This window comes from Lepisosteus platostomus, chromosome 28, assembly GCF_059453375.1.
Source record: "Lepisosteus platostomus isolate fLepPlt1 chromosome 28, fLepPlt1.hap1, whole genome shotgun sequence".
Taxonomy (NCBI): Eukaryota; Metazoa; Chordata; class Actinopteri; order Semionotiformes; family Lepisosteidae; genus Lepisosteus; species Lepisosteus platostomus.
Genome location: NC_142638.1, coordinates 285123 through 308170, shown reverse-complemented (window position 1 = coordinate 308170; position 23048 = coordinate 285123). Strand labels below are relative to the sequence as shown.

The 23048-nt window shown below is 38.5% G+C and overlaps 1 protein-coding gene across 1 annotated transcript in view; it reads left to right on the top strand.

Annotated features, from left to right (window-relative positions):
* rnd2 (Rho family GTPase 2) overlaps window positions 1-12195 on the top strand; it is a 53545-nt gene extending 41350 nt beyond the window's left edge. Inside the window, exons 4-5 of the mRNA XM_088622780.1 lie at window positions 2271-2405; window positions 5950-12195. Of these exons, the coding sequence (XP_088478906.1) occupies window positions 2271-2405; window positions 5950-6198 (384 nt within the window). The 3' untranslated portion in view covers window positions 6199-12195. The remainder of the gene's footprint in view (window positions 1-2270; window positions 2406-5949) is intronic.
* The last annotated feature ends 10853 nt before the right edge of the window (window positions 12196-23048 follow it).

The window sequence follows — 23048 nt, the reverse complement described above, 5'->3', positions numbered from 1 at the left end:
GATGAGTAATTTCTATCAGCCTCTGCTTTACACAAAGGAATTCAGTGGTCACAATCTAAAAGTTATAAAAAACATAAAACCTGGACAGTGTCCACAGTGGGATTTGGCACTAAGGGACTTCTAGAAAAAGGCATTAAGTCAACATGTACCACCTGCACGAACATCAGGCCCTGCACAGAAATCAGAGGCTCTAAATTGTCACACGGCGTTCACATGCATACAAGTCTAAAGGAGTAGTTGGCTGCATTATCTGAAAAAATACAACCAGATGTGCATTGGAGAAACCAAAGGACAATTAGCTGATCACTCTGTGGTTCATATACAAAAGAATTCAAGTTAATACCACAGTGTTTCCAGATGCCTGTCACTTCAATAGCATTAATCGCACCTTTCTTCAAACAAAAGGAACAAGAAATGTTCTTTACACTGGGAACCCATTGTAATGAACCTTCAACTCCAATGTCGGAGTGCAGACATTTTAAACTTTGCTTCAGTGTTCTCACCAGCTGATGAAACGTCTTCAATCAAATTATTTTTTTGTGTGCAACATACCAGTCGTCCTTTTATTTTTAAGTTAGATATTTACCTAAATAAAGAGCTGGTGAGGTACAATGATCTGGTTGGGGAACAGGTAAACGTTTATTCTCTGCTGGAAGGAAAGGAAGAGACACTTGGCTGTGGATCCTTCAAGACGTCTTCAAGCCTCTACAGCCGAAACACTGTATCCGTTTTCCCTTCCTTTCAGCATGGAATAAACCTTTACCTGTTCCTTTGCAGCCTTCACATGCTGATGCCTCTCCCTACTCAAACTTCATGATGCTGCTAGGTCAACACCAGTCCCCATTACCCACAGAATCTTTGGTTTCATTTAATGCGTTTTCTAAGTGATTAAACTGGGCAAATTATTTGGATAAGGAATCCAATCACTTGTTTATTTAGGTCTCAAATAAGACAATATTAAGCAATAGAAAAGTAACTTTTAAAACCTGGAGGACACTGACCCTCGAGAACCAGGTCAGGTACCCCCGATTTTACCCCCACCCTATTTGGGGAAATGGGTGTTTGTTTGACCTTGTGGTCTAGTCATTTAGAGGTGCATCTGAAGAGCAGTTTGAATCTGATGTCTGCTTGTACTCTCTTGTGTTGTTTACAATAAACACTGATACATTTCCTGTACACCATTCCTGACAAACTGCTTTGTGGACAGTGTAATTGCATTGTTCTTTAATGACTAATTTTATTTTATAGATTTTCTTATAAAATATCTCAAAGTCCTCTTGCCATATTGCATTTTGTTTCCTATTAACTATCAATTAATGTAGCACATTAGCAAATGAAGCACAGCTAGACAAAGCTCTTTAAATTTCAAGCAGTTGCAAGAGCCTGATGAATTTTCCACATCTAGAAAGTGCGGCGCGAGGTTAGAATAACAAAACGGGGGCCATGCTAAGCAGGGAGTCGGCAGTGATGAGAGTGGGGTGGTTAATGAGCACAAACAACGCAGTGGTAATGAGGGAGGCTGCAGATTAAGGGAAAGCCAGAGAACACATGCCTTCAAATTCCAAAAGGCAATTATTTAGTGCCCAGACTGCAGGAAATGTTCTTCTGGTAATAGGAATGCTCTCAGTTATAGATTTCCCCTTCTTTAGTTTTAAGACCTGTAGACCCCAATTTCCATGTCAGACCTGGGTCCCTGTTTGTCAGCAAGTTATACTGCAGGGGAATTATGTATAGTCATGTCTTTTTAATAAAATCAGGGACGTAGTTACACTAATTGAAATTCAGAAGATGTTGCATATTGAATAACGAGTATTTATATACTGTACCAGTGATAGTCCACAAATAAGATCTGACAATTTTTACCTCAAAGCAATCCTGCCCCCCCCCCCCCCCCGGTGTATCTGTGAGCTGCTTGAGTCATCTCCATGCAGACTTCACAGGCTGCTTGTTGGGAAATACGAGCTAGAAGTATATCTCCTGTCTTTTTATAATGATGTCTAGTCTTTACTTGTATCATTCACCATGTTATTAGGATCATTTTTATCTATTCCACTTTTTCCTTTGATTGTCACTGCATAAGTGTGCACGGCTGGGAAATCTGAGGAGAAACAAGACAGGAGTGACGAAACCAGGAAACTGTTCTTCACATCGCCCACAGCTCAAGGATGACATTTGACCAAACCGCTGCTGGTGTGAAGGTCCTGGGTTCCCAAGGATCTGGGATGTGGAGACCCATTTTCTGTGACGCTCATGGATGTTTGGTTTTCCAGTGGCAGGGAGAGACCCAGGAGTTCTGCCCCAATGCCAAGGTGGTCCTGGTGGGATGCAAGCTGGACATGCGGACAGACTTGAACACGCTGCGGGAGCTGTCGAAGCAGCGGCTCATACCCGTCACACACGAGCAGGTGAGCCCCGCCAAGCCCCCTCGGGGTCTTCCAGGGGAACGGCGAACCTGTCGCTCTACACGACCATCGTGAGTTGCCCCTGTTCAGAGGGGTCCCCTGCTCCCGTCCTGAAGGTCCTTTGAGGTTGTCCCCCCCATCATCAGTACAGCGAGACTTTCCAAAAAAGGTTTTAAACTAATTTGTCATAGCAATGTAGTAAATATACAATCAAAATTTTAGTTTTGGATTTGTGTTTGCTGATCACATCTTTCACCTACAAAATTGTTCAGTTTGAGCATTCATGTTTTGATTTAAAATGATTTAATTATCTGAGGAAAATCTTTGGAAGGAGATTAATAATTTGCCAGTGCAATATATTTAGCAAAGGTGGCATTATATTGCTGGGAGACATCAATTTTCCACACTTAAATTGGGATATTAAGTGGAATATTGTGATACAGAAGCTTAACAAGGTTGAAATAGGTTTCTTAATCCATTAAGACTTAATGCCACTAAGGAAAGTAAACCTATTCTTTTCAAACAGCCAGGATATTAAGAGAGTAGAAGTGATAGGGAATAGTGATTTTTAATGTATACTTTAACTCTTTATATGTTGAGCCTAAAATTAGAGTTTATAGTTTTAGAAAAGCAGACAGAGGAATGGAGTGGAGCTTGCCTGGTGAACTGTGACCATATGGATACAGATTCATTGGAAGAAGGATGGTTATACTTAAAACACAAAATGTTGCAGGCTCCAAACGAATTCATTCCTGGAACAAATTAGTCCAGGTGTAAAAAAAAGTGACAGCAATGAAAAAGGAGAAACGGCTAAGGCAACAAATAATGCAAAACTATTTTTTCAGTGCTTTTTTCAAAAGTAAGAACTGCAAAAGTGGAGGTAAACAATTTTTGGGGATGTAATGAGGGATTAATATTTCATACATATTTTAGAATAATGTCAAAACATGCCTAATGTTTTATAATGAGCTTTGTCTGTAGTGGGTAATATTACCTTAACAACACTGAAGTCCTGCAGGAACCAGGGAAGTTTACATTTAATTTATCACTAAGACCTCATGTCTTGCTTAAGGGTATGAAGGGATTTTATTCATAGATCCTGAACTCCGCACTTAAAACTCTCATAAGAATGAAAGCTGTACCCATGCTTTGGAGCTCTGCAAATATAAGTAGTTCATAAGTGTTAGACAACCAAATCACGAAACTATACAGTAGGTCTATCAGTCTTATTTTGATTACTGATGAAGTCTGTAAACTAACCTACTAAAACAAGCTTGTATGTTGTATGATATGATGTATAGAGATTTCAAAGGAAATTTGAGAATCAACTTTTTATGAAGGACTTTGCCACAATCTAAAAGGCTTTATCTTTTTTTAGGCCCTTGGTGGTCTTGATAATTGTCAAACGCAGAAAAACAAAGAAGGGAGTGGGCATACAGTATACTTGGCAACTGAAATTTAACTTTGAGAATTACAAAGTGATCCACAATGGTAGAAGGAACATTAATCTCATGTGAGTAATTCTGAGCTTCAGGAAGCTTCAAATCAAGACTGTGGGGAAGCAGCAGGAAATCAAGTAACATATGTGAATATCCAGCAAACGTGTGAAATGTTAATCCAGGGAAGTTATTTTTAAGATTTATGGTGCCGTAGTAAGACTTTTAGAATACTGTGTTCAGTTTTGACCAGCATAGCGCAGTATATTTCAGCCTTAGAAAGAGTTCAAGGAAGAATGACAAGAATGATTCCTAGTCTCAGGGGACTGACCTATTCAGACAGGTTAAGGGAGCTAAATCTCTTCAGTCTAGAGTGAAGGAGATTGAAGGGAAACTTTACTCAATTATAGGGTCTTAAGGTGCATAGATAGGTTTAAAATAGGAGCCCTACTGCAAGATGCTCTCTGAGAAGAACCAAGACTTGGAGCCTTACTGGAGCCTCAAAGGGAATTAATTTAAAATGGAGATACACACTGAAGCTATTAAACTACCAAACAAGCAAGAACACTGTACGGATCTCATTGATCCTTAATTTATGTGATTTCATTTTATAGTTGAGGGATTAATTAATTTAGGGTTTCTGTCTTTGGCATAGAACATGAAGGAATTTGTGCATTTTATACATTTTTTTAAAACATTTTCACTTTTAATTTGTGGCCATTTTTTTTAAAGAATTTCTCTTCCTTGGAGCTATCAGCGGGAGACTGCGCAATGTGTTTACCATCTTCCTGAAATCTAAATTATAAGTTGAATAAGTCCACAACAAAAAGGCCATCCTGCCAGTCAGAATTATTACTTTTTTTAAATTATAGTACTGTATGCAATATCAAAGGATTAAAGGTTTTCAGAGAAAAACAAATAAAAGTACACAATTTTTATATTTTCCCAGTTCAGTCAGTCCAGAACACTATTCTTTCCTGGATGTAAAAGTATTATGATTTATAATTTTCAGAGAGTTGAATACATCAAGAAACTTTATTTGAGTTGAACTACAATTTGCTTAGGAAAAGGGATTCTGCAGAATTCGGAGTAAGATCTGGAAAGATCTGGGCTTTGAGGCTTAGAGGAATTAGAAATACTTAAATCGCATGCTTTTTACTCAAGTGAAGTATTTTAAATATCATTTTTTCTTAGTTTTTGTTTTCTATTTTTAAACTCAAAATTATGCTTTCCTCCTCCACAAGTCCTAATCTATAAAGGAAAATGTACTTATGTTCTGTGAATTAATGTTTTACTTCTATTGTATCCCAGTTTAGTTGGCAGATTGCAGGCTAAGATTTATAGTGGGTTAATGTAAAAGAAGAAGTACCTCCAGAATATACGAATATCATATTATATATTATGACAATAGATAGTGATACAAAGAGTGATACAGTATGATTTATATAGTACCTATATAAAAATACATAAGATATAAGCCACTCAAATTAGTGGTGAAGTGATCAGTAATAATAATCAACACTGCTTTTGTGATTAACTTTCAATCAGTCTTGCCCTGTGGATAATCATGTCACTAAGTGTTCCATGAAGCTCAGTCTACCGTTGTTTTCAGTGGTAGCAAATTAGTCAAGACCCTGTGAATTTGGAATACGATTGAAGCAAAGCCACCAGGACACGGGGGTAGCCTCCAAGGATAAGCCAAGATGACCCTTCGTGCTCTGTTCGCCCCCTCAGATGGATTACTGTTACTGCCACTCCAGTAGGAGTGTGTTCTGCATTTGAATGGCGACACAGAGTTAATATGATGTGAAGAGCCCATGTCACACTTCCGCTTCTTTTCCCTGCGTGAGCTGACATTTCTGGGATTCTTCCTCTCTGTCCTGCCTGTCCTTTGCTTTCATGCCTCTGTTGGAGTCTGTGCTGTGCAGCATGCAGTGTTTCAGGCTGAGCCAGTTTCCTTCCATTCAGTGGAAACACTGAATATTTTGTAACGCTGCAGGTTAGACCTGCGTCTAGTTTGCAGTCTAGTTTGTTTTGGCAAAGAAGTGTTTGTTAAACTTACAGCATTATAAGTGTGTAATTCTGCTCTTTTCACTGCTGTTACTCACCAGGGAAGCACACTGGCCAGGCAGATCGGTGCAGTAGCCTACGTAGAGTGTACATCCAAAGTGTCCGAGAACAGCGTCCGTGACGTGTTCCACATCACCACGCTGGCCTCCGTCAACAGGATACACAAGAACCTGAAGCGCAGCAACTCCAAGAGAGGACTCAAGCGAGTGTCCCAGCTGCCTGGACGGACTGAACTGTTGGAAAACCCAGAAATGAGGAAGGACCGGGCCAAGAGCTGCTCTATCATGTAAAATGTAAAAAATATTATAAGGATGAACTTTGTATTTATTGTTAATTTTTTTTTCTTGCACTGGCAACAACAGGATGAGAAGAAACCTGAAAGAACAGTCCTTGCTTATTTGTTTTACTTTGCTAGACGCATTTGTTTTGGGTAACTAGGGTGACTAGGCCTCAGATGAAGAGTTGTGTTGGAGGGATGTTTAAATTGCTGAACGTGATTGCGCCCCACCTCTGGTCTTCATGAGTTCTGGATCAGCTGTGGCTGAGCATGTTTGGGGGGGGGAAACAAACTGTTGGGTGAAAGCTTATTAAAGTGGGGAATGTCTGAGGAAGGATGACGTGACTTTTTGTTTTCTGGAGCAGTGAATGGCCTAGCAGTGGCAAACTCCATGTGTTTTGGGAGTTTGTATTGTGTAAGAAAAGGATAAAAAGGAAATGAGTGCTGGAGGGATAGCAAAAGTGAAAGGCTCAAGCCAGTGTTAAAAACCGTATCCTCCTTCCATGAATCCTGGAAAGGTTTGCTAAATCATGTTACGTACAGGCTAATTCATTAAACCACAAGTGCTTTCAAGATGAAGTCACTTTACATATTGTATCTTCTCTTTTAAACGTTGTTGATAATCTTGAGCTTGGTATGCTAAAGTTTAATATTTTTAAAAATGCTAACTCTTAAGAAATGAATGTGTTAACGATGAAGCACACTCCTGTGGTTTGCAATTTATACTGTTCATACCAGATGTGAAAATAAAACCGCTTGTATTGCACTAGGGACATTCAACATCTTGATCGCTTTGCTTTCTATACATGTGCATTAACAGCACAACCTGAGTGAGGAGAAGCAGCAGTTTCAGACAGCTCTTAACAAGTGGTCTATCAAAAACTGAAAAACAGCTTTGTATTTTCTCACATGAGTTTCTTCAGAAGCTCAGTGACTTGAATGGATTTAAAACGGGTTTAAGCTTGGGTAAAACCACCAGCCATAAATTATAAATCCTGGACTTGATGGCGTGTTTCCATTTGACACAATCTTCCTAACAAGAAAAGAAGCCTTAAGGATTTGTGATTTATGACTTGTAGGAAGGCTGAAGTTTTGATTCATGGGCCCAAGCTACTGCCTTGTTCATATGCAAATTAAACCTATATTAAGACAGTACAGCATCTCAACTGAGAATCCCAAGGCAGAAATGCATCAAGGCATGTTTGAGTAGTCTGGATGTGTAACTGTCTGAAAGCTTGTCCATGTGTGCAAGGTGAGTTACTAAGAGGCTGGGCAAGCTCTACCTGCTCCCTGTCTGCTGGGCTGAGGATCTTGGGGACATCTTCTGACTCCTTTCTCTCAAAAGGAATGTGAGGTGGCACCATATGTTTATCTTGGAGTACTTTAGCTCCCAAATTGAAACCTGAGTCAAGGCACAAGCTTTTACTGTCATTTTACAAATCCTCCAACAACTAGAATGGCTATAAAATATTCTCCCTTACCGTGTAGCCCTCAGTGTGCACCTTTTTAAGGTCAAATTCTCCTGCATGAAAGGTGTAAAACTAGGCAAAATATCAAAATAGAAATTATGATATAGAAATTGGGGGAAAAAAAACATTTCCTGCAAGGCTTAAATTAGTAAAGATTTTCTTTTACCATATCACACAATGTATAAGAAGTGTTTGATCTGTAGTGGGGATTTAGAGGAAGTTTCATAGATTCATTATGATTGGATTAAAACCCTTGACTTTGCTTCTTTCTGATGAATAGGAAATAAAACAAAGTTGTTACTGAAAAATGATTGTGCTGATTTACAAAAAAATGTATCCCTTATAAAAAATTTAATTTAAATCTGTTTAGCATCTTTAAAATAGTTTAATATTCCATACACTGAAATTAGGACCATAAATTAATTTACATACATATTACATCTTAACAGATTTTATTCAAATCTCCTTATGCTCAGATTAATGAAATTCAAATATTAGTTATACAGTCAGGTTGCAACCAGTTTCAGTATTTCAGTCTGAGAATTGCTTTGTAGTATTGCAAGTGGGTGCTGGGATCCCTTCTAACGTGTTTTCATGACAGATCTGATGCTGTGACAAATACCTTTGTCACAAGATGGGAAAGGCTTTAAGATTATAGCCCTGAACCGAAAGGAAATATTTGCATTAAGAGTCTCTACTGGAAGTGTCTGAGGCCCTCAACATTTGAGGTGCACTCAAGTTTTTAGAAAATGATCAGGCAGCTCCTGACATTTTGCAAGTCATGTTGGAGCACAGTTGGCCTGAGTGACACCCTTGGAGTACCGTATCTCCTGCTACCTTAGTAATAGATTAGAATTAAATAAACTCTGACTAGGACCATTTCCATTGAAGGGGTTTACCTGAGTTTTATACAATGACAGTATAATTTCAGAAGTACATTTTTTAAGTTGATGGGGCTGGGGTTGGAGGGTGGTCAGGGTGAAATCAGGCATCTGTATTTTTTTTTCCCCAAAGTGTGACAGTCTGCATACTAGTTCAATCCTGTCAATCCTGTTTTTTTGTGGAAAGATTTCTTTTGAGCACCATCTCAAAGTGTCTTACTCAGTCATGTTCACAGGGTAGAACAACAATACAGTGGAGCAATAATTAAAAAGCAGCCTTGAGAAACACGCCTGAGACTCACCTCAAAGTAGCTTAATTCTCTGGCATCTGCATTCCAGCGCAAACAAGACCATGATTGTACAGTAACTGTGTGCTGATCCTCTAGACTTGCTGTTAAATTCTGTGAACTTTCTACCCTGTGCAAAATAGATGTAGTGCCAATATACCTCAAGCATTTATTTTGCTTTTTTTTAAAATTGGTTTGTTTAATCAGTTGACATGAGAACTGCCACAGGGCCCTGACTGGATTCTGTCAGATAGCTGATGTGGGAGCTCAGGTGAAGTCATGCATGAACTTTAGATAATAATGCGAGTGAAATCTGGCCTGCAGCCAAAAGGGAGGGTGTGGGAGTTGGGTTAAGCACCGATGCTACCTGTTTGAGTTTCAGCAAGCCCTGTTCCTTCACAACAGCCGCCAGCATCAACAGCTTCTGACCCTGTGCCACAGACATCAGGCACCCACTATAAAAAAAACAGTCTTGGTGTCTAATTGTAAAATTGTAAAAAAGCTTTTCCTGCTAAGCAGCTGATAGAGTAACACAAATTAATCCTAAATCTTGACAAGATAATTGATTTTACCCAATAGTATATCCTTCTACTTGATTTAATATTAACAATTTTAGGCTTTCAGAAACAGTGGTTAAAATATTTATTAATTAATAGAAGTGACAAATTGCCATTAACATTTTAAGCCTGGTTTTTATTTTTTTAAGCAATACATTTTTTTATATTTTTGCAATATAATTGTTTTATTGCTGCTATCTGAAGGTTTTTTTTCCAATTATTTCCTTTTTCCTTTTTTACAGAGCACAGAGATTTTAAACTTGACAGATGGACTGGAAAAATAAGGGGTTCCAAAGTATTGCAAACAGTATTACGATACAATTATCTTGCTTCACTGGAAAACATTGTTTTATAATTACACTTGTCTGCTTTCACAGGAGCAGAGGAGAAATGAAACAGTGGTTTTCAACCACCAAAGGGACAATTCTCTGGGAAATTTCTTGCAGCTGTGTAATGTGAAACATTAAGGAATGTGCAATATTTGTGTTTTGGCAAAACAATGTACAAACACACAAAAAAATCTGCTTTTCTACAACGACCATCTTCACTTAAGATTAAATAATTGCTTGATTTTCCAAATCTTCTGTTTTCACACTTTTTGGTGTGATCGTCCACATCAGGCCCTGCCTGAACAAAGAGACCAAGTTACCTGATAAATACACTGAGTGCTGGAGTTCACTCTAAAGGTGACTGTTTTAAAGGAAGCGAAGCTCATACAATAGATGAGCAAAACCATACTGATAAACTTTAGATTTGAAAACAAACAAGATGGTCACAAAGGGCCTAAGGCTTTATTCAAACTTTCCGGCATCCGTTCTGTGCTGTGATAAAAGCAATACAGTGACACTCGAAGGAGTCGTGTGTGTTAAATTGCCTTGCTGTAATCACGTGTCGACAAGTGTATGAACACAAGAGGTTGATCCAATTAACTAAGAGCCCAGGAACAGGGATGCTGCAGCTTAAGATAGGTTCAAGAAAAAGAGGGTGAAGTTGTCTTGCTCCCCACTCTTGCTCAATTTTGGAAAATAAGATCAAAGGTAGAGTAGATTTCAGTTTCATGGTACATCACTTCTGTTCATATGCGGTGCTGTAGGTTGTGCTAAAAAATAATCATGCTGCTTGTTGGTAACCGCTACTTTCCCAAGCAGGTGATCAGCTAGATTAACAGAGGTAGCCTGCGTAATAAAAATACAACATATTTAAAGGATAGTCCTATATCTGTATATTGTACAAAACCATTCCACACTCTTCAAGTAATGCTCAAGGAGAACGCTAAGCTTTTATTTTAGCATGAAGTGTTCCATCAAGCCTGCATGTTAGGGTCACTTTCTTCATGGCATGTGATCTCTGCACATCCGCACATTCTAGACTGTTTAACACCAGGAATGGAGTCTTTTCCTTACAAACTTGTACGTCACACCGCAGACATGTCTGGGCAGGGTAAGAGTGAATGCTGGCAATCAGGCTCATCTTGGACCTGTGTGAAGATTAGGGACACAGCCCCTGTTTTTGTAATTATGTAATGAAATTCCATACATCTGTATTTGTGCTTGGTTGCCAACCTCTATATCCTAAGTGTCCGGAAGGAAGGAGAAAAGGCCATGTGGAGCTCCCTTTAGATCTTCACACAGTCCAGGGCTGTGAAGATGTGTCGGCATGGGGCTGTTGTGTGAAGTGATTTGAACATCTGTAATCACTGAGATGTACCATTTTAAAAGAACCAAAGCAGAAAAAGTAAAAGTTCTCAGATTTCCAGCTATACCTCTGCACCTTTGAAGAAAATCTAACTTGTGACTACATGCATCAGAGATGGGTGTGTTTGTGCCTGTTCTATTTTGTGCTTGGTGTTTGATTCTCATTGGGTAGAGGCTGCCCATTCTAATATGACAGAGCTGTGTAGTCAGCTCAATAAAAGAGCTGCATAATGGGACAGTGGTCAATATCACTGGTAGGCTAGGTCACAGCTTAAAAATCAACAGAAAGCCTGTTTTTCAGCGGATCACAGTTTTATGTTTTGAACTCTGTTATGGTATGAGGAGATGCATCTATACTAGCCACAGTAAGTTTATAAAAACATTCTGAACACATTTTTGAAAAACAAGAACAAATGTCTGGACACTGAAAAATAATAGATTTGATACTTTCTTTGAAGGTCACTTGTTTCAATTTGGTTTTCAGAATTATTTCATGTTGTTTACACCAAACTGCAAGTGCAAGCTGTTCTTAAGTGTTTATGTGCTCCATGAGAATTTCAGTTCCACAACGGGAGATGTGCCACATTGTGCCTGCTCTTTGGTGAACAGGGCCAGTAAAGGTGTCTCGATTTTCCTGTGTGTTGACATACTGAACATTTTCACACAAATAACATTTAATAAATAATACAGGTACAATCTAACAATACAAATTAAACATATAAATACCAGACTGCTTTGCTTCTCTTGCCTGGTACTGTAAAAGAAATGTAATGAGTTAGCTTCCACCTTCACTTTGGGAAGCTAGATATGTAACCTTAAGAGGGATGTTGGAGTCCAGTGATGCCGAAAGTCCAGTGGCCTGGGTGGCTAATGGACTGACTTTGCTTATGGGCAACGGCCTTGAGCCTCTATACACATATGATGTGTGATCTATCATTGCCTTTTCCTTGTGTAACTATGATGCCTTCCTGTGAACAGACTACTTATTATTTCCATACTATGCATTGATTAATCTTTTGAGAATTTTTCCCATGTTTATGTTCTGTACCAAGTGTTACAAGTTTACTAATTTTGAAGCAGTAAATTCATTATCTGAATAAAATTGGGAAGTACTGAAACTGATTCCATTTCTTGTTTTTTTTTTTAGGGTTGTGGGAGTATTGGACAAGCTGCCCAGCCAAATAGATATAAGCAGATATACTGAATTCTTTCAAGAAATGTGTGGATGTGATGTTTAGATCGGTTAACTATCATCTACCAGGCAGGATCAATGGCTAACAGCCTTTTGTTTGCAACCTTTCTTATATTTTTATGTTCAGACCATATTGCTTTCATTATGTTATGCATGGGGCTCATTTTTTTATTTTTAAAATAAACAAGGGCACAATGATGACCCCTTTAGGCTGTTTCAGTGAGGGCTGCATCACTCTTATGATGGATGGAGACTGCTGTGAGCATAGTGGCTCTCTTGAAAGACCAGTGGAGACACTGAGAAATGTATATTTCAGAAAAAAGAATGCAGTCTTCATTCCTTATGTGCTGGTAAAACTATTTTAGTGACAAAACGGACTTGAATACCAAGTAGCTGTTGCAAAATAGGTGCCGTAAAAGGAAATGAGATTAGAGGAGCTAATTCCGCTCATTTGAATGCTAACAGCTTAATCATATAAGAATTCAATCAAGCAATTTCCTGCAGGATCTCATATCATCTGGTTCAACCACAAGGAGCTGCCTTCATGATTCCCACATTCCACTTAGAAAAGAGGACCCTCTTCTGTTTTGAATGCTCTTATTGAATCAATTTATTTTCACTGGTGTCCCCAGCTCTTTGTGTTGTTGCTGATCTTAAAGAAGTGTTTGAGTTGCCAAGGTCAGTGCATTCCAGGTTTTTGAACACGGTACTGCTATTAAGGCAATTTAAATTGAAGTAATCTCAATTCACTCAATTCATGAACTCCTGTTCTTCCTGTTCAATACCACCCAATTCATATTGGAAAAATATGTTCTTGTTTTGACTTGACACACTCTACTAGCGAAAAGGTAATTATTCCATCCCCTGACATCACTGGATACCACCTGCATGGATCTCTCTACTGCTTGCAGTGCTGGAGTGCTGGAGCTCAGCTGTGGCTGATACAGTCAAATCCTAATTGCCCCAAATTCTGAGGCAATTGTGATCTTTTTACATTAACAACAGTGTACAAAGTTGAAAAGGTGACCAGCTGTGTTTTATTAATTCCAATTAAGATCACTTAAAGTTAACTCAGAGCCTTAAGGATGATTGACTGGAATTTTAAATAAAGAGTAAGCACAAAAAGGAGATTGATTGGATTATTTATCTGGGTGCACACAGTGGAGAAGTGACCCATCATGCTGGTTCCTGTGAACCTAATAGCCATAGCTGATATTTCATGGTTAAAAAAAACACATCGTGGTACAGCATGGGGTGCTCTATTTTTCCAGACCGGAGCTAGAGAAGGATGTACTCTACAACTGAAGCCTGCTCCAGTGATTGTTGGAATCCTTCTCCTGTGTGCTTTGTGGCACCATCTTAGGTAGGGGGAATACTTAAAAAAAAAAGATAGGATTCCATTGGGAAAGTACTTCCCCCTGAGGACTTGGCCCCTTGTAGCATCACAATGTGTATTTTTCAGAATAAGATATAGTAATCTGCTGATAATGCTCATCCCATGAATTTTTATTTCTGTTAGGAGCAATTAATCTCTTAATTTTTGAAGCAATCTGTCCTCTGGGAATCTACATTAAGTCTCTCAATTTACTTTTTTCTGCCTCTAAAATCTTGAATAATTTTCACATTAAGGGGTTTTTGCCTTATTTTGATTGTGAAATAATAAAATAAAACTACATCTCATTATAAAAAAAATAAAAAATCAGTTAAATATCTATTGTGTACAGTTTCCTAAGAAATGTTCTTTAGCATTGCTGTGGTTTAGCATTGTCACTTATAATTCATACTACAGCATAACTAGCAGACTTTGAATGTAGTGCTATGAATTGCTGTTAAATGCTACCAATTTAATACTCTATTCACAATGAGCTATTATACATTGTTTTATTGCATCTGCTATAACACAACCATGTTACAGTAAATGACTGTGCATTCAGAAATACAGTATGAACCATGTGATCTCCATTGAAGGCTGACCATGGTAAATGTGGATGGTGTTTTGCAGTTTTTCCAGCCTTGCAGTACTACACCTACACCACAAACTCACTTTGCTCTTTTGTGCCTCATGATATCTGCTGTTCCGTGCTTTTGAAGGGCTTGGCTATACTGCATCACATTAAATTCATAAGGGTATTACCTGTACTTCCTCTTAGGATGTATAACCAACTATCAAATATTTTCAGATGTTTTGGGTGACTTTCTAAATCCCTCCTGAAATTTTAGCATCATGACAGGGCTTGGAGCATTTCTATTTAAAATATAGGTAGTGAGAATTAAGACTCTTTGAGAGTTTTGAATCTAGAGCCCTTCATGTCCAGAAAATTCATAATGTAGGTAACAATGAAAAAGGGTGGAATTAAATGTTGTGAGAGAGTTGCTCGTTAATTTAATATAAATTGGATAGGGTGGCACAGTGGTCAGTATTGCTGTGCTGTCTGACTAGTGACAAGTAATAATCGGGGTCATGCTGGGTAGAGAAGGGTCACTTCACTGAGTGGCAGTAATGTTTTATTTTCTTCAAGAAGTGCAAAATTGTGGACTATTAAAGTTTTGCTAGCTGATCATGAAACTCTGTCCTCTCGCCCTGGCGGGAAAAGAAGTGACCGAGCATAATGGGACAGAAACCACACTGAGTAACTGCAATTGAATACAGTTTCATTAATGACAACCATTGACAGATAAAAGAGCTGTGATTAAAGGACAATGGGTGTAGAATGTTCACTTCTGGATGCCAATCCACATGTGCAACTATATTCTCACCACATCAGAAATGCTTCCCTTTGTCAAGAGGCTTTGTCAGAGAACCAACAATGCGAGAGGGATGACTGGCACACCCTGCAGCACAGTATTATTGTGCCACCCACATTCTTTTACTCATTATACACAGTGGTACTCTCCCTGTCCTGTGTCTTAATGCCACAGAATTTACTGTTTATTTATAATGTGACTCGGACTGAAGCAGCCGATATTGATTTTTCAAATTGTTGCCAAGCTGCTCCTTCACTAGCTGCTCAAGACAGCTAGAGTACAGACTAGTTTCCACACGGACTTGAAACAGAGATCAATACTGTATAAGCATCTTGAACTCAAACCTGTAAAACGTAGTACTGGTAGAATGAGTGAGTTTTGCATGTGTGCACACGGCCAGGAACTTGTATTGCAAAGCCCAATCTATTGATTATTTTATATTTTATTCCAGTGAATTTTGCATCTTACTGTGGCAGCATGTTTGCCAAGGTATATGATATATTGCATTCCCTAGATCACTTGAGGTGACCAGACAAAACAGATCTTGTACTGTATATATGGATTCAAAAGTTTACCAAATGCAGAATTTCTTCTCACCAGCGTTGCATGAGTAAAATCTTTTTCTTTAGAAGATTTTCTTCAGAAAGAAAAGAGTGTTGAGCTGTGACAATTATAGAAAATGTTATTTTTTGGTCCAGGAGCTGGATAACAGCAATGCCTAGAGGGGATTGACACGGCACTCACTCCTGGTTATTACTGTATTATGGATTTGAGGCTGTGGGAGCTGGAAATGGAGTTTTTCCAGAGAGTCTGCAGTCAATAGAAAAGATCAAAGCCAAGCATGATTACATATAATACGTAGGACTCTCCAAGGTTTTCAATAAATCTTGCTTGGAGTTCAGTCACATTTACAGAGAGCAGCAGCTCCAATTAATAGCTTGCTCCCGTCGAGGTGTGACGGTCGCTGAAAGTCAAAGCACAAGGCTGACTTTAATCATCCCGAGTTTTATTTTTCTATCTGTTTTTGGGTTGTGCTGCTCTGTTGTTGAACCAGGCACTTGTGTCTCGAAGCAGTCATGCCCGAGTTTCTTCAGCCCTTCAGCTCAGCACAGTGAAGTCATGGTAAATCACAGGCTGTGTGAACCACAGTAAAGCATGGCAAAAGCATGGTAAGGCCACTGGGAACTCCCAGCCCTGCAAGTACTGTATGGAAAACTTCAAATGAGAGTGAGAATATCGGGTTTCTGTTGCAATCATCTCCCATACACCGCAAATTGTCATTTCACCAGCATATAGTAGAAAGCTGATGGTGTAGTACATTAGGCTCTGTGGCTAAGGATCTGCACCTGTGGCTGCAAGGTTGCCGGATCGAATCCCGCAGCCGGCAGAGGAATCCTACCCTGTTGGGCCCCTGAGAAAGGCCCTTTACCTGACCTGCTCAAAGGGCGCTGTACAATGGCTGACCCTGCGCTCTGACCCCAAGCTTCTCTCTCCCTGTCTGTGTGTCTGTCTCATGGAGAGCAAGCTGGTGTATGAGAAACGACGAATTCCTAATGCAAGAAATTGTATATGGCTAATAAAGAGATCTTATCTTATGTTCTTAAAGGCTATTGCTGATGAAAGCATCAAGATCCGCTTTGTATATGAAAACAACTATAAAATGTTGTCTCTAAAAATAACACTTAAATATAAACAATGAAATCATTTGGGAGATAAGTCATGGAAAATACTTTAAGAATGGGCACATACGTTCATGTGTATGTACCTACAGTACCTCCAGGGTACCTTCCTACTTTGAACCCCGTGATCCTGCTGTAAACTCAAGGTTTTCTGATCATGGATGGATAAATAGATCTTTCTCCTACTTCCAACTTCCAAGCTTGTAACTTCAGTAAAGCTTAATGAATTTTTCTTCCTGTCGATAAGATTGCAGTTTCTTAGCTGCAAGGTGTGGCACAAGGCTGCCGGCCTGTCAGAGCTGCTAAAACTAAAGAATGAAGAGGAACGTTGTTTCAGAAGGGGAATGCCAGCCATGCCTAATTGTTTCTGATTGTCTGATGTGTCATACAAGACCACATCAAGCCATGACTGTGGTCACATGGAAGATCTGCCTGTGAATTTGGTTTGTCACATCCCACAGAATTACAAGACAACCTCTGGTCTCCTTGCAGTATTTTAAATATGTGAAACCGTCTGTACTTCTAAACACATTAAGAAGGGAGGAGACATTCTGATCTGCTGATTCACCACAAGCGAGACACATAAGGTTATTTCTGTTGGGACCAGGTTCTTCAGGAAAGAAAACTGGAACTCTTTTGTGGAAAGCCACATTTATTTAACTGCAATAATCAGATGTAAAACAGAGATGAGAGCAAAATGCAGCTTCTTTCATTTTTCCAAACAACATGCACACGGCAACCCCACTAGAATGTCCTTCACATTTTTCGATAGTTCTTCAATTTTCTTTCATGGAATAAATCCAGTATTTCCATCAGTAAAGCATAAACAGCTGGCAATGTTAGATAAGTGGTCTTATTTCCCTTCAATCCTCCCCTCCAGATGTGCATTGGAAGCTGGCATTGCCCCACCGGGGGTTTCATAGCTGGTGAGATTTGGGAATTTCAAAAATTGATCTTTATTATTCAATTTAAATGCTTTTAAATCTGTTCAAGCTTCAAAGCCGGGCTGAAGATTTGTGCAGAATGATTTTTCTGCACCCACACACACTTCTGAGAAAAAAATACTTTCCCAAAGCACCTCCGTTAGAATAGTTTTCGATCTAAGTGAAACATCTGAGAAACAGCTTGAACAGCACGTGAAGGTCTGTGTAAACCAAGACCAGTATTAACATGACCTTGCCTTGAAAACGATTTGCAATAGGTGAATTTAGGTTTTTTTGGTAAAGCATTTTGTTTATGAACTAAAATTTTTAAAAAGCAGAACAAAACAAGAACACAACAGGACTGCACAGGTCCACTTCTGTACCTTTTGTGAGCAAGAACAAGTCTTTTTCCTTTGCATTAGTCAGTTGTTGACAACCAGAAATGTGCGACCTTCAAAAAGGCTTGTGGTCCACTAGCGAGCCCTAACCACATAAGGAACATGAAATTGCAAAACCAGCAGCATGCTTAAAGAAATTAAGTATCTTTTATGAGTAAATGGCTTGAAATTCAATTCTAACTTGTGAATCCCATGGGGGTACAGTTTATGTATTTCCTTGGGCTAAAGTGGAACAGCACTGGAGCAGGCGTTTGTAAAAGGATTCTCAACAAAATGTATTTGGGTTTCAAAGCGAGGATCTCCAACAAAACTACAGTACGTTGATGTGGTTTATAGTGAAAGAAGCAAGCCATACTCCATTAGTTTCATTTGTTGTTGGGGATGTTATGTAAAATGCTTTTATTAATTAATTTAAAGGCGCATCACACAGAAACTGTCATGAAGAAAAAAACAAATGTTAAGAAAGTGCATGATATGTAAACCAAGCTGTTTAAACAGAAATTGCGCGGTGGTGTACTTCTGAGCTTGTACTTCACAGTCTTTGTTCTGGGTTTGTGAAGGAGCACTTTACTCTATAAGCTCTTGAATTGTCTCAAGTTCCAAATTTAGTTTAAAACTGACTGCGTACAAGTGTTTTCATTGTAGTGTCATCTGTCCACCTTGTTTGCTTTTTATCATATTTTGTGTCAGATTCATATGACTGGATTCCAAAAACTCTAAGATCATCAATAAGAATCAATAAGAATATACTGTACTAATATACTGTGCCATAAATGTAGCAATTGAATTAGAATGTAATTTGACTAGAAAGTTTTGGTGGTGCTCATTTGACATGGTAGGTTTTTTAAAGTACTGTTAGTAAAGAATAGTATTTTATCATCTTTATGTACTCTGATAGTAAATAATGTAACATTTGGTCTTGGTGTTCAATAGATCCATTTTATGAATCTATAAGTAGAAATCGTAAATTGCTTTCAACTAAGATTTCCCAGAGCGGTACTGCATTATTAAATTTAATCTCAATTTTTTTATTGCGAATGCAGGCATAGGTGCTCTTAAGAGTGGCTTTTAAATTCCACCTACTGTATATTCAACTTCATTTAGGAAATCTAAATGTAGCTTTACCACCTGCACATTCATTTGTCAGATCATGCATTTTCTCTGTGCTTATGCCATATATTATCTTAAGAGTATTTTTAACACTAAATCACTTTAAGTGCATGCATTCTAATAGATGCTCAACCCCCCCCCCACCAAAAATAACCAACAAACTCACTGTTCTCGTCCAGCCAGTGCGCACACAAGTCCACAAAGACACACTATCGCCAACAGGTATCGGTAATACTACAGCTGGAGCCATGTATGCAAAATAAACCACAGGCAGTCAACCTCAAGTCCAGCAGACATTATTTTATCAGCTGACAGGAACATCGATGCAAAATAAATTTGAAACTATCTTCACTCCGAATTGAGGCACTTGTATTTATTTATCACACATTCTGCCGCCAACTACTAGTTCCTCAAGGCTCACTCATAAAAACATTCTGCTGCAATTTAATGCAAATGTGCTTCTCATTCATTCCATGCTACACGGACTTTTTCCTTGGCTCTCATTAAATTTGCAGCTGAATTAACAAGCTCTTAGCTTTGTGTTTAAAATCTCTGTTTTGGGAATCCATTTGAAGGGTTATGACAATGCAGATCTTTGACCTGGTCAGCCAGGTGAGTTAACACCAAAGTATTTAGTAGCTGTCATTTTATATTCATTGGCATGTTATTTAAATGTGACCGAACTATTGAAATTATGTTATTTAACAGCAGTTCAGAAGGAAATCAAATTCTAATAATGCTTTCTGCTCCCCTACATATAAATGCTCACTGGCTGCACACAGCTCTGCACCCATCTTATCTGAAATCGATTCCTCTATCCACTTGCAGCTGCCTCCCTGGGGGGTTGTGAGAGCCCTGATCTTTGGCCAGCACTAACATTTCCTCAGGCAGGAGAGTTAACACTAACACAAAAGTACTAAGCATGCTATCCCTTTAAATTCATTGCCTTATTTCATTATTATTCGAATTTGACCGAACTACTGAAATGAAAGATTGGGTTCACGCAAATAAACTTGCCTTTCCAGCATTCTTTAATAAACTGAGTGCATCTGAATTGTTCGCACATCACAGTCTCAAGCTGGTATGAAAATATATTAAATGCAGACACTTTCAGATATTAATGGATTAGTGCAATTAGCAGATAAGAAAAATGGCTTGTTATTATTCACTGTAATACAACAAACACTGCTCTGTCCAACTCAAGCAGATGAAGAAACATTAACAGCTACTTTGTCAATACTTTCACAGCCTTAGAATAAATGTCAGCCTTCTGCTTCCCTGTCTGCTTTGGAGAACTAGTCAGAAGAATCAAGACTCCTCTTGCTGGATAAATTCAATTTCTCAGGGCTACTTAATGATAACTGTCTTAAACATATAATTAAACACAGGAAATCAAACATTTGTATTATGAAATGGCTCCATTTCCAACATAAATGCAACTTGATTCAAACATTTTAGACAAATTATGAAGCACAGAAGACATTTAAAAGACATGTAGCTGCGATGAACATTGAGAAACCAAGACATAAGCAGCAGCTGAAAAAGAGATGTTGCAGATTCTACATTTTGTGGATGGTGTGTAGACAAACATATATTCATGTTGCCATAATGTGAGCACAGCAAAATCTAACAGGAGATCAACCCAAATTTCAGACAATATAAGTGCTATATAAGTGTAAGCAATTATTATTATTATTATTAATTCTGATCAGAAAGCTTTAGAATAGCTTGTAGGCTAATTTTTCCTTTCTTAGTAAACAAAAAAAAGTTTATAGGGTGTTGGGTCAACCTGCTACTCAAAACACTGGTCAGTGCATTCGTGTTAAAAAGTAAACCCTGCTTTTTAATCTAGAGGAAATATGATAATTTGCTTATTTTAGTCAGTTTAACTATCTGAAATGTAAGAGCTTAGCAATTTAATATATTATATTTTCACCATCTTTTAAAACTAATTGATGCAATGCATTAAGAAAATTAAATATTATCTGAAATAGATCACTACCACAATGTTTTCTCAAGGACACCTCTATGCCACTGTGACTAAATAACATGATTTGAGGCAGCTCCAATTTTAGGATTAATAGAAGTATAAAAATATCCATTTATCATTTTAAATGGAGAAGCTCCTTAACTCCAGAGAAGTCAGAGAAGGCAATCAAACTAACACATGTCAATGTTGGCTTCATCAAACAACAAAAAAAAGATTACAAATTGTAATAGAAGCATAGAAAAAACGACAAATACCTTTGTAAAGCAAAAAGGCAACAAGAATGTTACAGTGGTTAAATCTGGGTGAAATTAAAGACATCAACTACTTTCTTAGCACTAGATCAAAGGAGAAAATATGTTTTTAATGTGTGATTAAAAATGGTATTATTGAACAGAAGTTCAGATGGAGGTCAAATTCTAATCTAGCAGTTCCATTTCCTTTAGTAGGAAAGCTTCCTGGCTGAACACAATGCTGCATGCATCTTTTTTAGCACTGAGCATTTCGCTTTGTCACTGATGGATGCATTTTTACATTTGAGTTTGCCTGGACCTTACCTTCATCTTGTTCATCTAGGATCGGAGTACCTTTCTTGCTTACAGTGTCAACTGTCCACTGAAAACAAATGGCTCTGGTCCCACTTTGCCTTCTATGCTTTTTTTCAGGTCTCCCAATGTTCACAAGCTTTCTAGAAACTCTGAACCACTGCAACAGTTTTGTCCTCCCTTTCTGTTCCTCTCCTCTCTCACTTCCTAATATTGCTTGCTCTGTTCCCCTTTCCTTCCTTCCACCCTTTTTCTCACTGTTATTTTGTCTTTCCCTTCTCCCCATTCATTCTTTTTGCTGTCTCTGTAGGAGCTCCTGTTCCCTGACTCCAACGCTGACCCACGATCCGTCTGGATCGAATCGGGTATCTTCATCCTACCCCACGCTGTCCCTACCCTCCTGTCAGTTGATGTCCAACTTATCAATGTTGGCCCTCAACTCCTTCCCCTCACAAAGCTTCCAACTGCAAACATTGCCGATATTGCTTCTTTTTGGGGGGTTCAGCTTGCAATACACTCTCATCCATTTGATCTAGCAAACTTAAGCAAGTGGCAGCTCTCTTCTGTTTCAGCGTCAGGATACTCTTTCAGGTGACTGCAGTGTTTTTTGCTACCCACCACAGAGTTCCAGTCTCCAAGTAGCCAGTACTGCTACCTGCTAACCAGTATCTTCCTGCTTCTGCAATATACCCACCACAGAGCTGCGATCTCAAGCTAACTCTGAAAGTGCATATACATGCATCTCAAATACTGTGTATCTAAATCTACTTCTTTAAATGAGCTGAAGGCAGTGTCATATGCACTTTGCATGTGCATATGCAATGTGCAATTCCATGTTTGAAATCTGCGTTTTGTATTTCTCCAACTAGTGCTGTCATTTCCATCTGCCTGGCGAGTTAAAGCCAAAGTATCGTTATCTCTTTATATTTGTTGATTTAGAATTTTATGTTTACAATACATTAGAATACAGCAATTGAACTGAAATGTAAAGTCAATCCAATCCCTTTGGATTGCAACTGAGGCATACCGATTGTAACCAAACCCAGACAATATAAACATTTCACCTACACAGAAAGAAAAATGTTTTTTTTACTCTACTTTCTCCAGCTCATTAATAATTGGCCATCTTTATATTGTAGGAGAAGTCTGTGTTCTGAATGCCATAAACTGTTCCGGACATTGTGTATCTAAATGCGTATGTGCCTTTTGTCTCCTTTGCCTTGTATTCACAGATCAAAAATGCACCAGGCCTCCTGCTCCCTTCTGTTCTGGTCTGTGATGTGGTTGATTTTTTCCACCACAGTCTGTCTCTTTTGTGTCTGAGAGATGGAGCAGATGAATTTTGCCTTTTAATTAATTGAGGCAGCTCTATTAGGGACATTGAAGAGATGAACAT